At 40.3% G+C, this 19,958-nt stretch overlaps 2 protein-coding genes across 5 annotated transcripts; both read right to left on the bottom strand.

The window, feature by feature from the left end:
- Positions 1 to 627: 627 nt before the first annotated feature.
- Positions 628 to 12,508, bottom strand: LOC114154694 (TBC1 domain family member 10A-like). The gene is made up of 9 exons (XM_028034025.1): positions 11,839 to 12,508; positions 9,555 to 9,654; positions 7,611 to 7,718; positions 7,194 to 7,300; positions 6,965 to 7,079; positions 4,803 to 4,868; positions 4,404 to 4,593; positions 4,160 to 4,314; positions 628 to 3,117 (listed from the first exon to the last, which is right to left on the bottom strand). Exons 1-9 carry the CDS (start codon positions 12,018 to 12,020, stop codon positions 2,506 to 2,508), a joined length of 1,635 nt encoding a protein of 544 aa, XP_027889826.1. The 5' UTR covers positions 12,021 to 12,508; the 3' UTR covers positions 628 to 2,505.
- Positions 12,509 to 13,655: 1,147 nt separating this feature from the next.
- Positions 13,656 to 19,947, bottom strand: sf3a1 (splicing factor 3a, subunit 1). 4 transcript variants are annotated; one of them, XM_028034355.1, is made up of 16 exons: positions 19,861 to 19,947; positions 19,664 to 19,741; positions 18,477 to 18,589; positions 18,173 to 18,380; positions 17,827 to 18,078; positions 17,663 to 17,737; positions 17,429 to 17,579; positions 17,147 to 17,343; positions 16,843 to 16,960; positions 16,063 to 16,370; positions 15,703 to 15,951; positions 14,943 to 15,147; positions 14,696 to 14,850; positions 14,289 to 14,390; positions 14,129 to 14,200; positions 13,656 to 14,039 (listed from the first exon to the last, which is right to left on the bottom strand). In XM_028034355.1, exons 2-16 carry the CDS (start codon positions 19,709 to 19,711, stop codon positions 13,938 to 13,940), a joined length of 2,355 nt encoding a protein of 784 aa, XP_027890156.1. In that variant the 5' UTR covers positions 19,712 to 19,741; positions 19,861 to 19,947; the 3' UTR covers positions 13,656 to 13,937. The 4 variants fall into 4 exon arrangements, with proteins under 4 accessions (XP_027890156.1, XP_027890158.1, XP_027890157.1 ...); XM_028034357.1 differs by having other exon boundaries at positions 18,477 to 18,586; XM_028034356.1 differs by having other exon boundaries at positions 19,857 to 19,932.
- Positions 19,948 to 19,958: the final 11 nt, after the last annotated feature.

The raw sequence follows: 19,958 nt of genomic DNA, 5'->3' as shown, positions 1-19,958 counted from the left end.
ACTGACAAACATGCAAACAACATTTTTATTTTATTTTTGTATGTCATTCTGTCATAGATTTTCTATGCATAGATTACACCCCATGACATACAAAAACTATAAAAAGTCTACTTTAGTTAAAAACACTATTCAGGTCTAATTAATCATTGACCAAAATTATTAAGAATTGGTTTTGAGAGCCCAAAGCAGGTTGCCGACCCCTTGTCTAAATAAGGAGAACGATAAACTACTGCTCTCAAGAAGAAAAATATGAGGAGTTTAAAGGGACATTAATCAAATGTACCACCAAATAGATTAAATAATTAATTTAATAGACATTGTATTAAATGTCATGGACCCCTAAATAAGATTCAGTACCATTTATCCCTGCCTGAGATGATAGCCTTTGCATAATACAGATTGGCATTACGGAGACTAAATTAAGCTGATATTGGTAATAAAATGTTACAGTGTAATATCTGGAGGCAATTTCTCCTGACATAAAATGCCATCATAAGCTATCATCATTTCCTAAATGTATCCAAACTATTATATGTGTGAAAACAGGCAGTAATGATGCATATTCTCTTTTCAATTCGGAAACAAGAAGGTCAGGAACTGGCCCCATAAACAGCAAGTCAAAATGCATTCATGTGTACATACGTTTATAGGCTTTATTCAAAATGAGAGCTGTAACGTCAATCTCAGCTGTAGCATGTTTACAAATGTAATGGAAATATGCAGTTAACTTTATCCATACGTTTAGTTATAAAAAGGTGCAACTGTATTAGAAAAGAAAAAAAGTTAATGTAACCCACAGTGGAGAACAGTTCAAAGCAGTGACTCCTGTCTGCCATCTGCTGGTGAGCAGGACACACCGCACTACTGGCAGATGGGGGCAATCAAACGTGCAACAAATGTTTCATGCGAGAACAACCAAAAACATTTTCCCGCAACTATAAAACTCAAGCCTCCATGTTAATCACACTTCTTCTGTATCTCTAGTGTAAAAAAAAGAAAAAAAAGACAAAATAATCTTTTTGGAGTGAGGGGGGAAAAAAAAGTGGCAAGTTTCCTGCAATCTCCATATTTGAACCTTTTTTCTAGTGTTAAGTTTAACCACTCAGTACAAATTCAGCATTATGCTTTTTTTAAAAGACAAAAATCTTTTTTCACATGTCATATCTACACAAAAAAGCATTTAAACACAGAAGACAAATGTTAAAAAAAGAAATTGCATACAGATGTCACATATCCTAATCCCCACTGCTTTCCAAGTTGTGGGGTTTTTTTACAGATATTTTTATATATATTATTTGACGTTTTTATACACTCTCACATCCACAAGTGTGTGGTTACATTTAGTGATAAAAGTAACAAGAGCTGGACTGACATGGATTGTTGTGTTTTGAAAGAGGAAATACAAAAAAAAAAAAAAAAAGCCTCACAACCCCTGAAGGTCTCTGTATAAGTAATTACATTTTTAAAAAAACACTACAAATCTCCCACGTGGAAATCCCATAATCCCTATTGACCGTGAACGCAGCACAATATCACGGATAAGTCTCAGAACAGTCTCGTATTTCTTTGGAAGACCTAGCTGTAGAAAACTAAAAAAAAAAAAAAAAAAGTCCCCCAAAAAATTGACCTTTGTTCTTACAAATTCTCAAGTAACGTAAAAAGAAAAGGTCAGCACCCACAAGTGATCTGCAGTCATTCACTGATCGTGTTTTGATGGGAGGTACGTGTGCACACACACGCCCACCCCCACACACGCCCACGTTACACAGATCTGCATATCTACAAGAGACAGCTTCTGAAGTGAATAACGTTTAAGAAGGCAGGAATGTGTCAAAGAAAAAGGAATGTCCCGTGTTCTCCTGTCCAACAACGTAGAAACCTGCTGGTGGAAGACGATGAACTCCGGAGATATTTGCGGCACAACAGTTCGACTGAAAGCAAAAATGTTTGTGATAAGCAAATACAAAAAGAGAGCACATTTAGTGACTCAGTACTGTGGTCAGTTGTCCTAGCAATGTGGAAAAACAGGTTGAGGTTGTGTGAGGCTGCCCTCTGGTGGACTAAACCAGAAACGTCTTGGTGTGCTGGCCTGTTACCTGGTAAATTCCTAGTGTTAAACCTGAGCAGAAGTTGCATGACTTTGGCACCTTCTATGTTAATGCACAAACACTTTGTAACTTGACAACTTTAAACAGAAAATTAAGACTTGCAGTGAGCATTCAGCATCTAATGTGGAAGCTGCAGCTTGACGTGGTCAACTAACGGGATTTGAGTAGTTGTACACTTTGCACTTACGTTTTTAGAGTATGTGAATAATAATACAGGAAAACGTGTGTTTAACATGAATACAAAAAAAGAGAAAAGTCCAGCGCTAAGATTAACGAGAATGCTGGCCAGTTGGGAGACTTCAGCGAGGCTGGCTTTTTGATTGTAGGGTGCTGGTGCTTTTTACACACACAAACATATGAAAACACACACACACACACGGCTATGCAGCTTTTACAGCTACAGGTATGTATCCTGCTCTGAGCTGCTAAGGCTTTGTGTGGATTGCTGCAGAGCAGATTCTTTGGCAGCAGGAAGGTCCGTAGGAGGCGCGCTCTGCTGGTGATTGGAGTTCGTTTCAGTTTCTGGCGAGGTCTCCAGGGTTACGGTGGCGTAAGGAGGAGGAGAGGGCGGATCTGAGGGTGGGGGAGGCGGGGCCAAGGATGGAGAAGGCAGATCCAAGAATGGTGGAGGTGTAGCAGAGGATGGTGGAAGAGGATTCAAAGATGGTGGAGGAGGATTCAAAGATTGAGGAGGCGGACCTGTGAGGAGAGGGTACGGGTTTGGGATCTCCTCGATGGCGGTCGGTTTCTTTATGCTCCTTTTCTTCTTGCTCTTCCGCTCCTCTTTGCCCTTGTTCAGCTTCTGGGGAGGCTCGGGAACCTCCAGCACAATAGTGGGGTTCTGCTGCAGGTCCTGGCGCCTGGGCGGCTCGGCCTGCATGATGATGCGGGCGCCGTGCATCCTCGGGGCGGGCTTGAAATTCAACTCGCCACGGTTCTTCTTCCAGCGTTTGATCTGGGTGTGATGCTCTTTGTCTACGTCCCGCGCCGTCACAGGCACTTCGAGAATCTGAAAAGATCGGGGGGGTGGGGGTGAATAAACAAAACAAATCAGACGTCATTAGGAAAGTGTGGGGCAAGAAAAGTCAGAAGCGCCCACATTGGAAAATAAATCCCATCCATGTTGGACCGTTCAAGCTAGAATTGTGAACTTCTCCTTTGTCAGGAAATGTCAAAGGAGAGCGAGCTGCTGTGGATACTCGGTCACCCACAGTGGAGACAGCACTATACATGAGAGCCGTTATTGTTAGAGGAGACAGAGGCTCTTACACAGCTTAGTACGTGAGCAGACGCTGCCCATGTGGCGCTCTGCTCAATAGGTCTGGTTCTTGTCAAGTTAATTGACTCTCAGACTCTACTCTTCTCTAAATCCGTGGCATCCTTTTGTCCTTTCCAACTTTATGCCCACATTGAGAAAACGCTGTTGGTAAGACTGGGCCGATGGAAGAAACTGAATGATCCAAGCCTTGCAGACAAATGTTAGGCTCTAGACACTGCAGAATTTTCCTTTCACTTCAGAGTTGTATAATACTTTATGTAGGTCCTTTCATATATAATAATAAATATAATGCATAATAAAATGCATTACTTGTGAAGATTTTACGCATATGAATATTTTTGCAACGTGTCATAAGATAGATATAAAAGTAATGTCTCAACTGTACAAAAGAAAATAGAGTCCATAATTAAGATATTTATGCGTCTAGATGAAATCTAATTCCCTAACAATTTAATTGTTCACAGCCTCAGAAAAGGATCTGAACTGGTTCAATATGGTAATGAAATATTGTTTGCATGTCAGCATTTTATTCATAATTAACTATTAACTGGGTTAAATGAAATATTGGTGGACATGCCGATTCCATTCGAAGACATCCCCTTCAAGTTTGACATCAACAGCAAGTTATGACACAGCATTTAGTTCAGAGAAACCACCACTTCAGTAAGCAAAGTAAAAAATAAAATCACAAATCTCATCTGCCACCACTAGTTATAAAATTGTCTCTCGTGATTTTACACTGAGGAGGAACTTCTGTGTCCTCTGCTCTTACCTCTCGGACCAGGAATCCCTCCTGCATGTAGCGAGGGTCGATAGCCCGGAGGAGCTCCATGGTTTCGTACAGACCCTGGCAGTTCTTCAGCTTCTCACGAGTCCCTAGTGTGCACTTAAGCAGCACCAAACCCACCCGGAAAATGATTTTGACTCCTAAGAGAGAGACAGAGAAAAAAAAGGGGGGGGAGGATTCAGCTAGGATGCTTAGTTCCAGAGCTAAGGCGCACTGAGGCGCTTCTTACCGTCACAGAGGAACATGTCCCAGACACGCAGCACTGAAGCCCAGGGCAGGGTTCTGGAGAAGGCACACATAAACCACTCGGTCATGTAAAGGATGGGGTCGATCTTATGTTTCTCCAGGTGCCGGAAGGCTACTGGGGAGACGCGGCGCAGCAGAGCAAACAGGATCTCTCCGTCTAACTGGATCGCTTCCTGAGAGACATAAAAGCAAGAAAAGTATGAAGAGAGAGACAAAAAAAAAAAATACTTCACATAGTTTCATCAGACAGCTTCAACCACAACAATCCCGCCGTATGGTGTCAGTATTGTTAGAACTTGTCCATGTGTGCTGAGATTACTTCCTTTGTTTACCCAACCTCAGGTGATGTCATACTGTGCATGCTTTCTTATATCGGTCTCACCAAGCCTGGGCTGTAGTAACCAGGAAGATACTTCTCGCAGATTTGGACCAATCCCCAGAAAGCATCCTGCCGAAACAAACACAGAGCATCCCCATAGGAACCATTACGAACATCATCGTGACTGTTGTACTACATGTAGTATGCAAATAAAATGACAGCACAACATGCTTATGGAGAAAGTAATTAATTGTCCAATAATCCTAAATGAGTCACAAGAGCAGCGTCTATATATCTCAACAGGTATTTATACAGTTTCAGATTTCTTCTGTTGTTGCCTTTTTGTAGCAGTAAAATGTTTGAGATTATGAAACACATTTTATTTACCAAGAAAACCTGAGTAAATTCAAAATTAATACAGAGACAAAAAAAATAGCCTGGTAGCCCTTGTAAAATAAGTAAATAAAAATGAATTGCTCCCTAAAACTAACTGGTTGAGTCGCCCTTCGGCAACAATAACTGCAATCAAACATTTTAGACAACTGGCAATCAGTCTCCTTAATTGCAGTGGAGGAAGTCTGGCCCACTATTCTGTGGAGAATCTGATTAATTCAGCCCCACTGAAGGAGATTTATCTAAAAATTTATGTTTCAAATAATCCCAGAACATTTCAATTTCAGTCTGGCCTTTAAGTAAGCCACAGTCAAAGGCCTAGTCAAAGGCCAGTTATGTCTCATCTCTGGAGAAATAATTGTGTCTTTGGACTTTCCATGACAGCGCTTAAAAATTTGACTACAAATGAGACAAGTTAGGTGTTAAAAACAGATATAATAAATGCAAATTTTAGCTTTTTTTCAGTTTTATTAATAGAATATTTACATTTAAAGGTTGCAGATCCCGTCCTAGGCCACTTAGAAAAGAAACTTCAAATTGGTTTTAGTTTTCCCCCCTCGTTCTTAGGCGGACTTGCTAGTGTGTTTTGCCTCGGTCCAAAGCTCAAGCACATTTAAGGTTCAGGTCACCAACTGATTCCTGGACATTCAGGATTTCTGCTCGAGAGCATTCAAGTCATCCAGGTGCAAAACAAACAAAGTAGTCCCACATCACCATACTGCCAGCATCATGTCACACACATCTTCCAAAACATTTCACCTTTGAAACGGTCTTGGGGATAATCTAGATGTTTTCTGACCGCTGGTCCAGGTTTTCTCCATATGTGGATAATGCTTTCACTTTGGTTCTCTGCAGCCCCAAAGCCTTAGTCGTGGCTTTACAACTCTTTATAGAATGATTTTGTTTCTAAACTGTTAAATTTCTTTAGATCGGGGCATGATGTGTTGCTTATAGAGATCTTTTAGAGTACTTCATATAACAAGACGTGTTGATGTTTATACTGAAGAGATTTCTTGATTGCAAGGGACTTACAGGACTCAGGCCAGGGTGTAGCTGGGGAAACTAAACACGCACAAAACTGAAGTTAATTAAAATGAGTTGATTAAACAAGGGAGGTGATTCTTTTTTTTTATATCATCAGGTTGGTTTGAATAGCTTTTAAAAATGCAATCCTCATTTCAGTACTGAATTTTGCAGATAATCAGGTGACTTCTGTCTGGAATTAAAAAGTGTTTAATAATCAGAAACATTTAAACGTGACAACAAAATAAAATAAGCAGAAATCTGAAAGTAGCCAAAGCACTGTAACTTAAATACAGGTAACATGCCTAGAATGAGTGTGCAAAAACAAATCCTCAACAAAAACTATCATGTGGAGAACAGTTCCTCATCTTTAAATCACTTTGAGAACACTTGGTATTTACAATCATGCTATTCCATCTTTATTTATAATTCTATAACTCTGAATGAGGAACTGAAACATAAACGTGTGTGTGTGAATATGCCAGATAACGTGGTTGACGAAGATCTGGAAACCAACTACAAATCTTCAGAAACAGGAAATAAGCTGTCAAACCACTGATCGAGATGATTAGCGTCTTTGCTTCACTAATATACCACAGAAGACTTAAAGCAGTAGCTCACTTTCCTGGCATTACAGCACTTATACAGTTTATCATTGTGCTGCTGACCTAAAAAAATGAATAAATAAACATCGCAGTTCACCGCTTTAAAGCAAACCCTGTGATCCAAGTATTTTTAACTGCAAAATATCTTCATCAGAACGGGGAGAACAGCTGATTTATGCATGTGCGCATGCAAAAAAGTGATACCTCAGCAGGCATGTGCATCAGCAGAACAGCAGCAATGGGGGCCTGGGCCTGGCAGTATCCCTCATCCGGTTTGTACAGAGTGTATGCCTTGAGAACACGAAACAGATCCTGCTGCCTGCACGGGGCCGAAACACAAACAGACGCAGGATTTAATCACATTCTCTGTCAAACAAGACACAATCGCTAATTAAAAGTGTGAGATCAGACCCCGACACATCCGATTACTCACCCATGTCCCCCTCGCGACACAAACATCTCGTGAAAAGGAAACTGTCGATGGAGATCTTTCTCAATCACGTCGAGCCATTTTGGGTCTCCTGGCTGACTGTCCAGCTCCTGACAAAACAGAAATCAGACAGTTTCTGTCATGAAGTTATAAGGAATTTACTTTTAAGCTTTACTGTCATAAAGCTTAATAATAAAGCCAGTTATAATGTCATAACTATTAAAAGGGAATCAGAGGATTTCTTAGGCTGCATTCAAACTGTAAACCAATTAGATATTGTAGACACAAATATCTAATTGTAGATCGAAGCTGGTCAGTTTCAGTAAAATTTCCAGAGAAATATAAAAAAAAAAGAAATGAGGCCAAAATACAGCAACAATGGAGCAGAAGAGGGGGAAGTGAAAGAAGAAGTCGACAGACCTGAAACTTTCCTTGGTTCTGTTCCCTCTTCACCTTCCCTCCTGAAAGGTAGAGCCAGGCGCGGCCTCTCAGGGCGGGAGGAATCCCCTTCTGACAACGGAGTCTCACCTAGACCAGAAGTTGAATTTTATTGAATAAAAACGTCGACCAAAGAGCAAGTGGGTCAACGCTAAGCAAAAGTCAATGAAACACTTATGAACTGCATCTTAAAAACCTAAAGGAAGAACCTTAATTCTTAGTTATGGCTTTTGTTTTTTTTTGGCTTGAAAAAATTGTTTGGTTTTGATCACAGCCTGCAACTTTAAAAATAGAGGTTACTATTATTCAGTTACAGTCAGAGCAAGCATTAAAGAGGCTGGTGTGAAATGTTTAAAATGTATGCATTTCTGTGTTCTAAATTACTACATATTTACCTTTCTGGATTTTTCCATCAGCTTTCGGAACAATCTGATTGGGTTTCAATGTCTGTAATTTATGTTCCACAAACCAGAAAAGAGGAGTTGGCGTTTTCAGTGCCAGCACACATAAGTGTAACAAGCAGATGGAATGCACTCAATTTGCACATAAGAAACAACATTAGAAGGGTCTCGTATGGGCCCAACAGACAAAGGACAGGACTGGTCCAAAGTCCCTTTTTCAGATGAAAGGAAAATTCTGATTTTATTTATAAAATAAATAGCAGAAAGGCACAGAATCCATGTGCTGGAGGTTCAATGTGACCTTTTCAGTCAGGAATGATTAAGGGAGCCATGAAGTGACGCTGCTGGTCCGCTGGGCTTCACCAGGTCCATAGTGAGAGGAGACGTCTACCAGGAGCATATTGGGCATATTTGTCAGGAGAGCAAAACTTCCCTCTTAAAAAAAATATTTCTTATTGGTTTTATGTAATATTTTAGTTAACAATGAACATGGTGTTTTTATAAGCATCAATCATCAAAATGATCAGAAATCAATGACTGACCCATATCACCGTGTGGCCAAGCTATACACGAGGTTCACTTTATTTTTATTGTAACAGATCATCTAAGATGCACCTGTGAAGTTCTCCAGAACTGGAAAATTATATTTTGCGACTTTGTAAGACTGCATATGAACCCTCAGGATGAAGTTTTAACAACATTCAAATTCATTTCAATTTAAAAGAAATCTGGGTAAAGGACTGAGATCAGCAAGTAGATAAAAAAAATATGGTGGGCCAAAACTGTTAAACGCATTCAAAACACACAAAGCCAGCTTCTTGATTGGCTTGGAAGTTGACGGAGGATTGTGTACTTCAGCGTACTCAGGAATGCAACAAAAGCTTAAGCACCATGCGTCTTATGTAATATCTCTAATTACTGGAGCTGTGATCTTTCATGAATAACAACAACAAACCGTACATCAGGCAACTAACTGAGCACATTTCACACTGTTGTCTTATCTGCATTACCATCACTCCCTGAGACGATTTCTGTATGCTTCTGAAGAATAGTTTCTTTTTAACAGTAAGAAGTCATTTCAATAAAACAAACCCCAAACCATCACGGCTTAATTCTTCAGACGCCGTGCACGCTTGCAATGCACTGGCAGTTTACATTTACAGCACCTTTATTACATGGTTCTCTCATAGAAAGTAAGTACGGGCCCGCCCTGCAGCTGAGACAGTTATTTTGTCACATGCTGCAGTGTGATTTAAAACCCCCCCAAAACAAAACAGGGCTGTGTCCTGGCTTGCTGCTGACTCACGGAAACAAGGTGACGTTCCAGCCCGTCGCTAAGTTGCAGAGAACGGTTCACACAGAACTTGCTAGACAAGTGGATCCGCAAACAATAAGTCCATAAAGTCTCGGCTTGCGCAATTAAAAATCCTTGAAGCAACAGAGATGGAAGCTGAAGCTCAAAACAACAACACGATTCAAGACACACAAACGATCGACTTGGCAGGTTTTAATAGCAGGTGCTGACCTTATTGAACCTCTTGATCATCCACTTGTCCCAGTGGCTGAGCATGTCCAGCCACTTGACCTCGCGCTGCCTCAGCACCTCGGGGGGGACGTCCTGAGCGCTGGGGTGTGAAAAGGATGTAAAATATGAATGAATATACAAAACACACAGAAAGAAAATTACGTTTAATTTGGACAAGTATGACCAACGTCTGCCAAGAGATAGGGCCGGAGAAGCATAAACCAAGGTTTTAAAAAGTTCATGCCACTGTGGCTGGTAAGCCTTTTAATGACTGCCATTCAGCTGGCTGAAAAATCTACTACTATATTTTTTTCCCTTGCTAAGAAAGACAAATTAGCCTCCTTGGATATATTTTTGGCTGCAAACCCCCCCCAAAAAAAAACAAGAAACAGTGATGACATAGAAACTAAAGGCGCACCACCCACTCATGCAGCAACGTTATTATGCAAAGTGGCAAATCTCTAATATTCCACACTCTAGCCACTTGAAAACTACCAAATTTAATTTGTGTTTATTTTATTTTCTTTTTTTGTTTGTTTGTTTAAGCTCATGCATCAAACAATAAATACGGACAATATTAAAGTAAGGTAAATTAATGTACCAACATGTCAAATTATTGTAGCCTCTTTTTTTTTACCTTTAAATATAAAATATGGCACACTACACATTTTAATTTAAACAATTTGAGGAAACACCAAACACATCATAAAACCATGTTATTTTACTCACAACTATAAAGATGGTGACGATCTTCATACCAACCAAATCTATAGTGAATACATCTGCCACATGAAACATTAATTCTAACTAAACAAATCATTTTAAAATATTAGCAACTGATCTTTAAGTGGTTATCCTTTTTGCTACATATTTTAAGTCCTGTAAGACATGAAAGAGAAAAATGTGTTGCAAGATCTTTGATAGGGATTGCATGAATCAAACAAAAGAAAAGTGAAGGAAATACAACATTATTCAGATTTTTGCATCTTGATTTGATTTTTTTTAAACTCTAAACAGGCCAAATAAGTGTATGCTGCTGGTTGATGTGTTTAAAGACTTGAAATGGTGGGAGTTATGAGCTGCAGTGTGTCTAATTAATAGGAAGGGGGGAAAAAAGTGGTATTTGATCAAATGAAAACCAATCAAGTGAAGCATCTCTGTTGTTTTGGATAAGATTATTTTTGATTTTATACGTTAACAACCAAAATCAAATGGACTCAGATGAAGCAGACTTAAACAGCTTCAGAACTGACCTGAAGTGATTTTATCCAAAGGAATAAAATGAGAAAGTTCCCCAACAGAAATGAAGACATTAAGTTGGTCAAAGCTAACATTACATGTGATGTCTAATGCTTTACTGAAGTGTGTAATTATCTCATCAGCCTAAGCCTGTAATAGCAGGGTTAAAACTCAGTCATAGAGTAAACTTTAAGAAAACACACACACACACACACAGGAGAGCTCTCAGTCAGCTAAATGTGTAGGCTGGATGTGGTGCACAAGTACAAGAAGTTATGCTCCCTTTTAGGCTTTCAAAGCCCTTAAACAATCAAGTTACTTTTATTGCCAAGCACTGTAAGCAAACCCATAAGTATGAGACCAACAGACGGAGCCAAAAGAGGCCCTTTAGTATAAGGGCACCAGAAGATGGGACTCTATGCCTGCCAACACTACTCCAGAAAGAGAACCTGGGGAGTGACTGGCACAGCTTTCACTCATTCCTTTCACTATTTTAGCGTTGCCATGAAAGGAGAAGAAATGCCTCTGTAGAAAACACCAATGTGATTGGATTAAAATCAGATATCCAGATTGAAATACTGTGGAAAATAACACCTACCTAAAAAAAAAAAATATATATATATATATATATATATATATATATATATATATATATACAGTATATATACCCTGTGATTGACTAGATCTCTGCTGATTATTATTGGTGAATCTTAAAATTAGAGAATCAAAATCAGAATATTATTTATCAAAAGTAAGAGAAGCATGATGGAGTTGATTTTTTTTTTTTTTAAAGAGAGAGAGAAAGAAAGACAGGCTGTGCCACGCAGCTGGTTCGGAGCTTTCCACTTCATGCAAGTCAACTGAACATCACCACCCTGACTTGTGACATTTCATCATACATTACATTAAAAGTATCACAATTCCCATTTCGTGCAATCAATCTGAAATGGACTCCACCGCTCCCATGTTTTAGTTTCCTTTAAAATACGCTTGCAAAACAACATTGTGTGGGACTGAATCACCATTCGAGCAGAAACAAACTTACGACTCCTCCGAGTATTGCTGCGCCCCGCCGATAAAGCCGTATCTGTCGGCTTGCCTCTCGCTAGTGAAGCCGTTGATCTCCGAGTCGGATCCCAGGGAGCTCTCATCCTCCATGTGGCTGCTGTTCAGCGTCCTGATGCTCCCCATGTCCACTGACGGGCGGCCGTTCTCTGTTTTGGCCATGGTGGCAGGAGAGTTAGCTGGCTAGCCAGGGTTAGCTAACGTCAGCAGCGAGCTTGTTGACAGCCCAAACTCAGTCAAACTACATCGACGCCATGATTCCTAAATCTCAATAAAACTTTTCCCAACAACCGCCCTGGTTGCGAAATGTCCCAAAGCCCCTTTTATCGGACCGCATTCAATAATTTACCCGTTAGCCTTCGCGGTTAACTTGCATTAAATTCCTCATTAGCAAGCTAATTGTTAGTTAGCATTAACCGCTCGCACTAACTCGACCTAAACTATTTCTGACCGCCCCTACCTTCGACTCATCAGAGTTACATCATATAAAACTATGTTGCAGATACTAACAACCCATGGCATCTATGTAATTAAACTTATTTTGAGCTCAGCTACTACTAGACTAATGTGCTGTGCTGTCATTCCGAGTGTACAGCTGGACAGACGCTTCGACCAGGGAGCAGCCAAATCCACACTCCTGACTGGATTTTTCCTAAGGTAATGTTATGGTTACCCCTAGTGGCTGAATAAAGAATTAGAATAAATCACTTTTTAGCGCCCATTTACACCGATTCTACATTTTATAAATAGCACCACCGTGTTTCCCAAGTAGTACTTTACTGTCAAGACATTGTAAAGCAGCACTACAACATCACCACTTATACTTTACGGCCTGTTGTGATTTTTCGCAAAAAGCAACGAAAGGGGGGGGAGACACTTTGACGTAAACTTGGCCCTCTTTTTAACTTTTAAGTTGAGAAAAATAAAAGTCTGACAAAATTTTGGACCTCAAAATCCAAAATGGCTGTCATATGTCTGAAATACAGTACAGGGATATCCATAATATCTGTAACTTTGGCATTTTGTCATTAAACCTTAATGCATGAACAGATGTCCAACATAATTTTTGTGTGTATAAAAGTGCTTGAACTATTTCACATTTGGCCAAATTACAGACACAGCATTTTATTGGGATTTTATGTGATAAACATAAACCAACATAAATATGCCATCGTTAGGAAGTGGGAGAAACCGAGTACATGGTTTTCAAATCTTTTCAGAAATCAAAATCTGAAATGTGCAGCCATGTTCACAGCATTCCCCCTGTGATGCATGGTGGTGGCAGCATGTTGCTGTTGGGATTTTCTTTCAGCATGAACAGGAAAGTGGTTGAGTTGATAAGAAGACTTATCAACTCCTTATCATTGCTCTGTAACTGATGATACAGAGCAATCATGGCAGGACACTTGTTGGAGCGTGCATACAGAGTAACATAAGTAAGCGTCAGCAATTTGGTTCATTGTTATGTTTCAGTTTTGTCTGGGCAGTTATTGAAACCTCTCATTGAAGAAGGAGATCCATCTTTAAATCCAAAGATGGGTGTGCTTTAACTACTTCAAAAATTTTTCTGACTTTCTCCATGGATGGGCAATTAAAGTTGTTTTTGTTGTATTCTATTCTTGACTGGGCTCACTGAATCATTCAGGCAATATGCTTTGTGTTTACCTTGTTGACACAATTTCAAAAATAGAATTTCACAAAGGCCAAGTACCAGCAGTGCACCAGTTTGTCAACAATTGGTTAAAATACATTATGAGTAAATGCTGAACAATAATTCACATGTCAAACAGCAACAAATAATTTTTAAGTCCTTTATTTAAAATGAGCAAGCAAGCCAGGAATCTATATTTTGAGCAATTTACTTGTAAAGTCAACATCAGTGTACATATGTCATGGATAAATCAGGAGTTAACACTAAAAATCACCACTAATTAGAAACAACATGCCATTCAAGAACAAAATAACTTTTAGAATATTTCTTTCGACAAAAAAAAGCAAGCATTTTTCCAAAATGTTCTCCTGAACTACACCGACGTATTAGGGATGAGTAGCGTAATAACTTTTTCTGTGACGAACGTCTCACTTCTTTCTTCCACCTCTCTCCTTCAGAGCCAAATGAATGATGGAACCATTGGTCATGTTGTAATAAGCCAGAGAGTTCGAATCCTTGATGAAGATGCCCTGTAAAACAAACATGAATGTTACAAATTTGTAAATCTGATTAATTTGGATTTAATAAAATGTTCCAATGAAGTAAGAGACAAGCTTACCTCATACTGCAACTTCTGTTTTCCAGCCGCCATGCCTGTTGCCTCATGGATTTTGACTTTAATGACAGACACCTGTAAACACATTTCATTTATTTATCCATAAGTCTGAAACGGGCACATCTTCAAGCACACATTTTTAAAAAGATGCACATTAAGATACCTGGTCTGTAAGTGGGACAGTGAAATTCAACACTTGGCCATTTAGCTTCCATTCGGTCTTGTCCTGCATGTTGGGGACTTGTACTTTGATTGCCACAGGACCCTAAATGCAGCAAGAAATGTGACAAAACAAAGAAAATTTGGATTTGTTTGTACACGCTCCATGTTACAAAAGTAATGTGCAATGTGAACACATCCACTGTGACTAAGTAAATCTCCATCCATTATGGCCAAAATTCTATAAAATGCAGCCAGAAATAGGATTTCCACAAATTTTATTTTATTTTTTAAATCAAGGTGTGTATGTTGTTCTTCTGTACACTGCAGGGTATCTTAAAACCTTCGTTTGGATAAATAATCTGAGCTGCACATAATTCAGTGTAGTTCTACACGCCGTTACTAACAGACCTTGTTTCGACGAAGGAACTCTTCCTCTGGGATGAGGTTGTCCTCCGTCTTCATCTTCTTGCTCATAGGTTCGTCCTCACGAGGAGGGGGTGGGTGGATGGGCGGCGCTGGGGCAGCGCTGGGTGGTTGAGGCATGGGGGGAGCGGGGACAAACGCTGGAAGAAGAGACGGTTTGATTTAGCTATAATAAAAAAAGAAGTGAATGATGAAGACTTTCCAAGACAATTCTGGGAAACCTTGATCTTACCAGTTGGAACAACCATAGGGGGTGGCCTTGGGGCCATGAGGTGGGGCGCTGGTGGCATGGGAACCACGTTGACACGAGGAGCAGGAATCATGGGCGGCATCTGTGTAATGACTTGACCTGGCGCCAAACGCACCACGGGGGTCACCGGGGGCCGTGGAATCACAGGTACGGCAGACAACAGAGTGGTACGGACTGGAGGAGCCACCTGTTGAAAGGCAAATTAGGGAGTTTGTATCACTTTAAACTTTTCCTACATTACTACAAATATCAATATCAGTAGAATAAGAAGATTTTCTTCCAGGATGGTCCCTTTATTTTGCTTTATCAATGTTTTCATAATCTAAATGAAGCTTCCCAGTTACTGCTGGTAGAGAGCTAAGATTCTGAAATGAATAACTCTTAACGATGTTTTTTTTTTTAAAGTGAGATTTAAATATTTTGCACTGCTTCTAAAAAAAGTGACTCCAGTAAACTAAAGACCATACCCCTTAGTTTTTGGTGTAGAACTATTTATTTAACAAAACCAATTTTTTTATTGTGAATTTTTGATTATCACTTTTGGAGAAAAACTACTGTTCCTGTGGTGGAAAGCATCCCAGCACCATATCATACTCTGATTAACAGTTCATATGATCAGCACGCTAGAAGTACTTCAAAATTTTAACAACCTAACTCCATTTTTAAATTCTCCAGAACTTAATCTGTGATCTGTCTGCTTCCTTCTCTGATCTTCATTAAGCCATTTTGAATAACAACTTACTGAGATAGATGGGCGTGGCACGGCTGTGACAGGAGGACTGGGTTTAGGCAGACTTGGTGCCGATGAGGGGATGGGAGGAGGCTGATGAATTTCACTCGGCTTGCTGGGGCCAATTTTTTCCTTCGTTTCATCCTCTCCCACCAGTCCTTTGGCCTTGTGAATGGCCTCGATCTGCTCCTGCAGAGTGATGTTGGCCTGCGCTGCCTGCTGCGTACGAGCCATGCTCCCCGAGTGGCCATCCCAGGTGACCTGCAGAACAAAAATGCAGAAAAATATGAAAACAAATGTTCATACTTAAGGAAAAAATAAACTGTCCTGATTTCATGTTTTGAGATTTTTGAACCAACAGCTATCCCCTACCTTTTCTTCTGGCTTCTGAATTTCCTCCTCGCCGATCTTCTTTCCGATGGCCGTCTCTTCCACACCAAAGATATCAGTACGCCTCTCAGCGAGCTGCTTCAAGCTGCTCTCAATATCCAAACCGGGAGCATAGACTTCATCCTCCGTCTGCCTGTCTCTAATGCTTCGGTCTCTCTGTTCAAGCCAGCGCGGATCCAGCAGGCCGATGCGCATGTGCTCCTGCATCTTGCTGGCGGGGACTTTCTCACCGGTGATCGGTGAAATAAGGTATTCATCTGGAGCTGCAACCGAGGGCTGCGGCTTGGAAGCTGTAAGGGCAAAATAATACGAGTTTGATCAGTTTTCAGTCCTCCTACAGACATTTCAATCTGGATAACTACTACCAAAATAATTGTACTGAGTTTTTATCATCACTTTTTTTATGTTACAACAATAAATACAACATAGTATTGTGTTAAACTTTTGTCAATATCAGCTATCTGTACTTGAGGCTAATGAAATAAAAGACTTGCCTCTGATTCTGTTGTGTCTTCCTTGATTAAAGAGATTAAATTTATATTAATGCATTTCACATTGCCTATATGCTCTTCCCACCATGAGTTCCCTTTGTTCACTCAAGAAAAGAAAACTGTTATTATGCCTCTCACTCTTGAAATCACCACAAAAATCAACTGCATTTAAGAGCTCACCTCACAGTTTAAATAAAAGTTTTACATTAGGGCTGAAACGATTATTTGGATTAAAGTAAACTAAGATATAAATGAGTGAATTAAAAGTTACCTTTGGGGTCGTAGTCCTTGCGAATAATAACCTGTTCTGGAGCTGGAGGCAGGGGGGGTGGCATCGGGTTGTCTGGTGGCAATGGAGCCTTCATACCTTCATCTTCGTCATCAGATCCCTGAAGAAATGCATGGGAAATTCTGTTAAAGCAGATCTTTTAAAAGTACTATTTTCAAGTCATGCACTGGCAACGTGCTTTGTAGATTTCTACAAAAATTTACAAAGCAATCATTCTTTATTCTATCTAAAATTGGTACAAATGGGCTTGTTTAGATTCTGCCTGACTCCTCTGCTAAGTTCTCACCTCATCCATGTCCTGGACTTGTGTGTCTTGATCAGGCTGAGAAGGCTGGCCGTCAGCCCGCTTTTCTCGTTCATCCTCTTCATCCTCACTCTCCACCTCCATCTCCACCTCCTCGCTTTCTCCGTATTTCTCGTAGCGCTCCTGGATAAGGATGCGAGCGCCAAGCTCCTCTGGTGTCGTGGGTGGAGGGAAGTGACCTTGAGGGAAGAAAAACAAAAGCAAATAAAGTCAAAACAACTAAATTCCCAGCTTGCATGCATAAACTAATTGCTGATATACTACCTTGTTCAATGGGCTGGAAATCCACCGTCTCCACCACCACAAAATCATGCCAGTCTATTTGGGCGTAAGCGACCCGTTCCTTCTCCCTCTCCTCTTCCTCCTTCTTTCTCTCACGCTCCTGGTATTTTGCCCATTCGACACGGTACCTCACCTGATTTTTGGATCCGAAAACAATCAATTAGCAGGAGAAATCTGCAATGATTAGCTTTCAGTTTGCCACTTATAAGAAATTACCTGGTCCATAACTTCCTTTGGGTTCTCGGCTTCTTTTTTAAGTTTGATTAGCAGGCCTTTGGGAGGGATCAAGATCTAAAAAAATTGACAGATTAAAGTGTAGTTAACATCAATACAGTAGCACAGACCACTGAATCAGATTCAGGCTGAACCTTGTAGTTCACCTTCGTGTACTGCTCCACCAGTTTGGTGAAATAGTTGAAGAGGCTGTGCTGTGGTCGCAGAAAGTCAAACTGGTAGTTCCTCTGCTCCTTCTGCATCAGCTGGGTGAGAAACTGTCGGCCATTGCGAGCCACAAACTGGGCAGTGAGCTTCACAACATCCAGATCAAACGCAGAGATCGATGGAGGGTCCGCAATGAACTCAAAGTCGGGGGGTGGCTCTTTGGGGACCACGGTCTCCTGAATCACCTGCACCTAGAAATAAACGCAGCATTGAAAACCATTAAAAAACAATTTTCTCAAGTAGAAGCCCCAAAAGCGGGGATACAGAGTAGGGGGAGTGGGATACCTTTTGAGGAAGCTGCTGAGACTGCTGCATGGCTTGCTGCTGCATGACCTTAGGCACTGCCGCAGATGGTTCTTGTGCCTTGCCCTCCTTAAATTCATTGACCTTGTGGCGGTAGTAAGAATGGTAGGGATCGTTGGGGTTGAGGAAATTAAATTTGGGGTTGTTGATCTCATTCTGACGGATTCTTGCTTCAAACTCTGGTCCATTCCTGTGAAATCGCAAGAAAAAAAGTTGGATTGTAAAAGGAAACCCATTTAAGATTGTAGGTGTACCGTGTACCAATGCCACATTCAGAATAACTAACCTGGCAACAAAACTGGCCGTCTTGTCGACAATGTTTCGGACTTCTGGAGGAGGGTATATGATGCCAACGATGGGCTTAGTGGCTGGAGTCTCTTCTGCAGGTCCATCATTCTGCTGATGGGATTCACAAATGTTTAACAGTTCAAAGTTTACAACTCTAGAACACAGACGTACTTTATATAAAAAAAATTTAATTCACTACAAAGTGATTTATTTTTCTATTTAATTCAATGGAAATGCTGAATAGAAAATAAACTCGACCAAAAATCTAATTTCAACATGTAAATATTTACAATAATTCTACATCTGACTGATAAATAGGATTGCTGGTACTTAATTTCTGTTTCACATTTACCGACAAATTCAGGCTCAATTGAACAAATACGTCATATAATCTTCCAACCATTTTTGTCATGAAAGCACTTTTTTTTAATGCTAGTTAAATTGTCTAACAGTGTAACTTGAGTTTTTCTTCTTAATTTAGTCATATTGTCTCATTTTCCTGAAGCATCTTAAGCTTACTTATTTTTGGAGCAATCGCTGTTTTATCAGGTGAATAATACGATTTAAAACAAATTTCGACAGGAAACAACTTATTACTTAATAACAACTTATTTTGGCACTATTATCAATTGTCTTACAGAAAAATGTCCTAGCTCAACCCTTGATCTTGAGAAGAAATGTGCAATTAAGCAAAAATCAATAAGAAACTTTATTTTTTTGAGCAAATTTTATTTAGAAAGCTATTCTAATAATTCAGAGAAGAAAAATGCTCCATTCAAAGTCCACAAATTTAAAGGCTGTGTAGCAGTCAAGGCATTTACGATTTAAGTTATGCGCGTAGGTCAGACGTAGAGCGGGTGGAACCTTAACAAAGGCCGTCTCAGGTTCGATTCCAGGCCCGGAACATTTACTGCATGTCCTCCCCTTCTCTCTCTGCACTTCTTGTCAGGCTACTAACAAATAAAGACCCCGCTGTAAACGAACTACGGAGAGCCTCCATGCTAACGAGCTAAACCGCTCATTCATTCATGTTCAACAAAGCCACTGGCCTGTTTTAAAACCCAAAACACACACACTCAGACAAATAACAATATGTTGTACAGCAAGAACGTGGACAGAAGTCCACACAGTCTTTCCGTCGAGTCAGTGGTCCAACCATTAACATTAGCTAAGCTACGGCGTTACCTTGTTGTTGGTCTCCGGCTGAACTATCTGAACGGGCCCAGGCGGCATGGCTGCGTCTCCACTGCTCCAAACGGAAAGCTACCAAAAGACCAGACAACCACAAAGACACGTAAACACACCCCGAACCCAATTTAATTGTAAAAGTATTTTTTTGGTGTAATTAATTACAGGTAAATTGCCAAACTCGTAATACTTACTACGGTTCAACTTCGTTGGCCTAATGGAGGGTTATTACATCCGGAAACACGCCGCAGTGCATTATGGACCTTGAAGTGGCATTCTTGTCGTTGTCGGG

This window comes from Xiphophorus couchianus, chromosome 12 (assembly GCF_001444195.1).
Source record: "Xiphophorus couchianus chromosome 12, X_couchianus-1.0, whole genome shotgun sequence".
NCBI classification, from domain to species: domain Eukaryota; kingdom Metazoa; phylum Chordata; class Actinopteri; order Cyprinodontiformes; family Poeciliidae; genus Xiphophorus; species Xiphophorus couchianus.
The sequence above is the reverse complement of the archived record's forward strand: the minus strand, read 5'-3'. Positions and strand labels throughout refer to the sequence as shown.